At 38.0% G+C, this 7,349-nt stretch overlaps 1 gene segment (V, D, J or C); it reads right to left on the bottom strand.

Annotated features, from left to right (window-relative positions):
• Window positions 1–6,041: 6,041 nt before the first annotated feature.
• On the bottom strand, window positions 6,042–6,562 carry LOC128099613 (immunoglobulin kappa variable 1D-13-like). The segment is given in 2 exon segments: window positions 6,042–6,364; window positions 6,514–6,562. Coding segments are annotated over 2 exon segments (372 nt in total).
• Window positions 6,563–7,349: the final 787 nt, after the last annotated feature.

Below are 7,349 nucleotides of genomic sequence, written 5' to 3' on the forward strand. Positions count from 1 at the left end.
ATTCAGTCATATAGTTCAATGAAATAAAAAATAAAGACCTTAAGGAGAATAATGATGGCCAAGAAAATGCAAACTTAAGTCTGGTGAAAATGACAGAGAGAATCCAAGACTTCAGAAAAAAATTCATACAGAGGTAGAAACATCAAATATGTTTCAAGGTGAAATGAAGATGGAATTAAAGATCTGAAAGCCCAACTAGAAAATTCATTGGAAAGCTTTACAAGTAGAATTAATCAAGCAGAAGAAAGAGTACCAGGTCTTAAAGATAAAACAGAGGACCTAGAGCAAAAAAACAAGCAACCTTAAAAGACTTTTAAAACAGGGAAAAGCACACAGGAAATGTGGGACACCATGAAAATACCAAACCTTTTAATTATAGACATAAGTGAGGGTAAAGAATCTGATGCCAATTGCATAAACCAGCTCTTCAACAAGATCATGGAAGAAAACATCCCAAAACTAAGGGAAGGCAAAACCAATACAAGTATAATACCCACACAGATTACCAAGTAGACAAGACCAGAAAAGAAAATTACCCATGCCATATTTTAGTTAAAAATTGTATATACATAAAAAAGAAAGTGTATTGAAAGCTGCCAGAGAAAAATCACAAATCACATGTAAAAGAAAACACAACAGAATTACAGCTGATTTCTCAGTGAAAACATAGAAAGTCAGAAGAGCCTGGAGAAACACATTCCAATTCCTAGAAAACTGTGTCAGTCAGCATACAATACTATACCAGCAAAACCATCTGCAATGGTTGAAGGAGAAAGAAGCAGTCTAAAATTGTTTTTGTATTCAAAAAACCAAACCTAAGGAAAATATAAGATGCATGATTTCAGGCTGAAGAGAACAGAAATCCTTGCAGAGAGACTGTTGAAAGAAATACAAAGACATAATTATTAAAACATCACTTTTATAATTAAAATTAATTATATAATCATAATTAAAATTATCACTGAAAACACAAATAATTTCATTTAGGACTTGGTAGAACTGCTAAGATCAATAGAACAAGTGAAAACACATGTCAAGGATATGGAGTTGAGGGGAACACTCAATCATTTCTAGTAGACTTGTAAATTTTACAGTTACTATGAAAATTGGTTTGGTGGTTCCTCGGGAAGATGGGAATTGTTCTCCCCCAAGATCCAGCTACTTCACTCTTGAGCATATACACACAAAGGACAATATCACAGAGACAGTTGCTCAACCATGTCCCTTGTTTCTCTTTTCATAATAGCCAGAAATTGGAAACAACCAAGGTGCCCAATAGCAGAAGAGATAAACAGAATGTGATAAATTTGTACAATGAATTATTACTCAGTCATTAAACAATGAAATCCTGAAATTTGAAAGTAAAAGTTTGAAACTAGAAAAAAATCTTCCTGAGTGAGGTAATCCAGACCCAGAAAGACAAACATAGTGATCATTCGCTTATATTTGGTTACTAACTTTTAATCAATAACCATGATGTAAACCATAGAGGTTGTACAGTAGAGTCCTAGGTGGGAGTCACTTAGGAAAGATAAATAGAATGAATACTTATGGGAGGGGGTGGTTTGGAACTTGAGTGTGGAGTGTGGAACAAGGAGATGGGGTTTATGAAGAAGGAATACAGGAAGACACAGGCAAAATTAAGGGCCATCTTAAGAGTAGTATAGGAACCTAATACACTAGAAACTTCCTAAAATACAGACATATATGAAAGCAATCTAAAAGAATTCATGAAATAATAGTGAAGACAGAGCTACAACTTGATATCTTTTGTTACTAAATGAAGCTTCCTTACTAGATTAAGCTAAAAAAACATCCTGTGTGAAGAATCCAAGGCAATGCAAAACAAATACAATCAGTGTCTTGCTCAGCCATCGTCAGAGAAGCTTCTTCCTGTAGCACATGGGAACAAATACAAAGACCCACACCCAGATATTATACAGAGAGTATGTGACATTGGAAAACCCAGCACTGCAAGAATGTCTACATCAAATCCCTCCCTTCAATGCTCAAGAAACCCTACACAAGAGGAGGCAAAAAGCATGCTGGAGTCAGAGGGGTTGGACATCAGGCTCTCTAAGCCAACATATTCAAAGCTCATATGAACTCACATAGACTGAGGCAGCATTCACAGGACCTTCACAAGTCTGCAGCAGGCCTACTATGGGTAGATTATGGATTTAAATTTAGTATCTTTGTCTGATTACTGAGTGTGTGAATGAGTGGGTCACTGATTCGTGTGCCTTGTGACATTTTATTTCTGACACTTTGTCATTTCATATGTGTTAGTTTTCTTATGTTATTATGTTATATTAATTATATTATATTATATTACATTATGCTTAAGAACCCTGTTAGTCTTCTATTAACAAAAAGGGAGTGTTTCTGAATGGTAGTGGAAATGTGGGGGAGTGGGAGGAGTACAGGGAGGGAAAATTATAATTAGAAAATATGATAAAATAAAAAACTATTTTCTATACAGGAAAAAATGTACAATTTAAAATAAATACACATAGCTGTGTTATTTGAAGGCTTAACATTTCTTTCTATTATGAACATCATTGTTATCATGATGGCTACCACATGTACTAGTTTTAAATATAGCTAAGCAAATGCTCACTGCGATGGACACACTGAAGGAGTAAAGTCTCATCCTGTGATCCTCTGGCTGTTATGGATGAGGACCACAGCAAGTGCACACAGTAAATAGAGACCAATATGGCTCCCCTTCGAGATAAGCACATGTTAACATAAAACCTCTGACACCATGGAGAAATGGTGTTATTTTATTTAAAATGTCTTTTCTAACAAAGTAGTTTGCCTGATATATAACGTGAGACAGGGATATAGAGGAAAGGAATAAAGAAATTTAATTTTACCATCTCTTCCTCCTTTTCTTCCTCTTATCTACCTGCCTTCCCTTCCTTGTTTTTTTTCCTACAATGCATTAGGCCTTGGTTTAATTTATTTCACAACACAAATAACATTATGCAATATGTTCATATTATTTCTCATTCTAAGAAGGAGAAAAACTGTGTAATTATCTGTATTGACTCTTAAAAATCATTTGTGTAGGAGTCAATAGCTATTCATGATCAATCTCTAAGGAAGCAAAGTGGAGTGATGAACACATCTTACTGTCATGTGCTGTCCAGAAATGTCAGGCAAAATAAAATGTGGTATATTTATACAATGGAATGTTACTCAGCAGTTAGGAAAAATGACAAGAAATGTGCAATCAAATGGATGAAATCAGAAAAAAAATGATCCTGAGTTAGATATCTTAGACCCAGAAAAATAAACATGGTATATACTCACTTATAAGTGGGCATTAGCTGTTAATTAAATGATAATCATGCTAGAATCCACAGACCCAGAAAGACTAAGTAAAAGGGGTGATGCATCCATATCCCTGAGGAGAACTATATTTTGCAGTGGACGGGGGTAGGTGGGGATTGGAACAGGAGGAATCAGACAGGGGAGAGAGAGATAGAGAGAGGGAGTACAGAGTATCATGTGGAAACCAATTGCAGTGGAAAATTCAAAACTTATGAGGGTGACCCCAGAAAGGACACCAACTAATGGAGGATATAGAGCCTCAACAGACCATTTCTGAAACTAGCAAGACTTCCAGGGGCGGGACTGGGACACCAACCCAGACACAAAACTTTCTACCTACAGTCAGTTCAGACTGCGAAATGTGCTGGGGCAATGGTAGTACAGAGCTTGTGACAGTGGCCAACCAATGACTGATAATTTGAGGCTCATGCCACATGGGGGATCTCAGGCCTGCCACTGCCTGGGTGGCCAGAAATTAGAAGCTGGGTAGGCCAGAGACTTAAAGTAGAACCAAACAGAACTGCAGAGATAAATAAAAATAAATAAATAAAACAAAAACAAACAAACCAAAAGGAGGGAAAAAACAGTGTAATGACTCCTAATGCTATTCTGCTATACTCAATCATAAATCAGTGCCTGGCTAAATTGTCATCAGAGAGGCTTTGAACAGCAATTGATGGAACAGATTCAGAGATCCACAGCCAAACATTAAGTGGAGCTAGAAGGCCCCCTCTGAAAGAGGGAAACAGTGGAAGGATTGCAGGAGCCAGAGTGTTCAAGAAGTCCTGGAAAACACAGCCCACAGAATCAACTCAGCAGGGCTCATATGGCTCACAGAGACTGAAGCAGCAATCACAGAGTCTGCATGAGTTTGTGCGAGGTCACTGGCAAATAGGTTGTGGTTGCATAGTTTGGAATTTTTGTGAGACTCCTAACAATGGAAGTGGGGGTGTCTCTGACTCTTTTCCATGACCTTGGAACTCTTTTCCTCTAACTAGGTTTCCTCATCTAGACTTAATATAAAGGTTTGTGTCTAGTCTTTTTCTTCTTGTTATGCACTGTTTGGTTGATATCCCTGGGAGTTCTCTTTTCTGAAAGGAAATGGAGGAGTAATGGATCTGGGGAGAGGAGAGTTGGGGGACTGCTGAGAGGAGTGGAAGGAGAGGAAGATGTGGTCAGGATGTGAGAGAAGAATAAAGAAAACGAGAAAAGTAAAAAATTTCCACATATACTGAGGATAGCAGAATAGGCCTTGTACATTAAAGAGCATGGAAATGAACAGAGAATGTATCTGTGTTCATAATGTGAACCACTTTAACAATACTTTTAAATGCATGAGTGTTTTGCCTGCATGTAAGTACATAGTGTGCAGACCTGGTGTACTTAGAGGGTAGAGGAAGGTGGTGGATGCCCTGGAACTGAAGTTGAAGCTAGATGTGTATTGCCATGTGGGTGCTGAGAATCAAACCAAGGTTCTTTATAAGTGCAATAATTCCTCTTAATCAGGGGACATTCTTTCCATCCCAATGAAACACTTAAATGTATATTTTCACAAATTGGTACATGAATTCAATGTAATGCAACTAATAACCCTGGGGTTTCAAAAGTTGATAACCTTAGTCTAGAATTTAGGTAAAAATTTAATGGGTGTAATAACTAAGAAATTCCTAAAAATGTGATATTTAAGTGCTGACTTGTTTGTTCTTTTTTATATAAATCTAAAGCAATTAAGTCTGTGTGGACTGTAGGTACACAGACAGGAGGATGAAAGGGATATCATGAACAGAATGAAAGTATATTTATACACAAAAGATTGATGAAATTTCTGAGAGAGAGAGGGAGAAAGGGAGAGGGAGAGAGAGAGAGAGAGAGAGAGAGAGAGAGAGAGAGAGAGAGAGAGAGAGAGAGAGAGAGAGAATGGAGTTCAGATTACTTTTGTTGTTTTGTAGGGTTTTTTTGTTCCTAAAAGTATGTTTTGGAATATCAAGTCTTCATCAATATCACTTCTGGAAGCATATTTAAGACAATCATTTACTTTCAATGATTTCATATACAAAAGTCTATATTCTTCTTCATGCAGTGAGATTAAAATTCATGGGAGGGTGTTTCAATATTGTTTCATTCTTCTAAGCAGACCAGTGGACAGAGAAGCCAGAAGAATCCTACTTGAAGTGCTGCAGAGAGCTGAGAGCATCAATACCCACTGCTGGAATTTTAAGACGCAGCAGAGGATCACAAATACGCAGCCGTCTCTTTCTCCGAGTCTTGTGCTCTAGCTGTTGTGAGAAACCCAGGAATGCTTTCTGCTGTCAGCTTCTCTCAATAATGATGCCTTCCCTTTTGAATACTGGCATTTTAAAGTTAATTTTCTATACATAAAGAACATTTGCTGGAATATTCACAGAAGCTTCCACTCTTCTGTATGAGTCCCAGCTGGTGATACATCTCAGACTCCTCACAGGGAATGGCTCTGTCCTCTTTTAATATAGAAAAGACACTGGTACGCTGTAGTGCTTGGGATGAAGTGAAAGAATGATAATTAGATTACAGAGAAGACTGGTTAGGCTCTTCTACAAAAAAAAAAGAATCATTATGAGCTATGTTAAAAATGCTATAACATCCATGAAACCGTTTCAGGAGGTGACTCACCAGGAGGAACATCTGGGGCGGCCAGGCCACATACTTCTGCTTCCTTGGGGGGTTTATGTTATGACTTGTATCACTGTGGGAGGATAATCATAATACTGTTGACAGTAATAAATTGCCACGTCTTCAGACTGCAGGCTGCTGATTTTGAGAGAATACTGTGTGCCAGATCCACTGCCACTGAACCTTGATGGGACCCCATCTTCCAAACTATTTGCATCATAGATCAGGAGCTTAGGTGGTCCCCCTGGTTTCTGCTGATACCATGCTAAATTACTGTAAATGTTCTCACTTGCCCGGCATGTCATGGTGACACTTTCTCCCAGAGATGTAGACAGGGAAGCTGGAGACTGGGTCATCTGGATGTCACATCTGGCACCTGAGATTGGAAAATTGAGAATAAATTTGTATAGAGCTAATTCTATTACAAAAAGATTTCCACAGAGACAATGAAATACTGACCAGAGTCAGCTGAATAAATTTCCAATGCCATTTGGAAATTTCTTCATAGAAATTAAAATTCCTTACCTATGAGCCAGAGCAGCTGCAACACCAGGAACTGTGTGGGGACCCTCATGTCTGTGCTGTGATTGTGTGACGCTGACTCCAGCACAGGAGTGACCTGACTATGAAGAAGGACCAGTGGGCACACTCTGGGCACATGCAAATCAGCAATGACTGAGTGCAGCTGCAGGTCTGGCCAACTTGGTGACTTATTACAGCCTGCGGTCCTCTTATGTCTCAGATGAGAAAGGCAGTACAGGTTTATTTGTAGGGAATATGCTGCTCTTTGGACAACAAACAACAACAACACGCTAAGAGTTGCACTTTATTTTTATTTCTGTCATGTTCAATGTAGAATTTCTTTGTTATGTTTCCCTCCATAACAGGGACTGTCAGATATAATACATTTCTAGAAATTACATAAATCCTTACAGGATCTTTTCATAGGTAACTGTAGATGTTATTGAGGCCAGGCAACTACTTCTTTTTTTCTATTTATTTGTGAGATTTTATTTTAATTAAGGCATTTCTTCCTTCCTTTCTTCCCTTTAAATCCTTCCAATATACCTCTTCACTCTCCTTCAAATTCATGGCCTCATTTTTCTTTACTTTGTTAAAGTATGCATATCTATACTTGTATATACATGAATATTCCTAAATATAAACTGTTAAGTCTAAATAATGAAACTTGTATGAATGTTTTGAGAGCTGATCATTGGGCCACGGGCAACCAAACTGGTGTGTTCTCTCTTGGGAAGAAGCACTTTTCCTGCTCCCAGGTTTACTCAGTTGTCTATAATCCTTTGTGGAGAATCGAAGTTTGGCATGCTCTTTGAGTCCTCACTGTTCCGCTCATATTT

This window comes from Peromyscus californicus, unplaced genomic scaffold (genome assembly GCF_007827085.1).
Source record: "Peromyscus californicus insignis strain IS unplaced genomic scaffold, ASM782708v3 Scaffold_6__1_contigs__length_162567912, whole genome shotgun sequence".
Classification (NCBI taxonomy): Eukaryota; Metazoa; Chordata; class Mammalia; order Rodentia; family Cricetidae; genus Peromyscus; species Peromyscus californicus.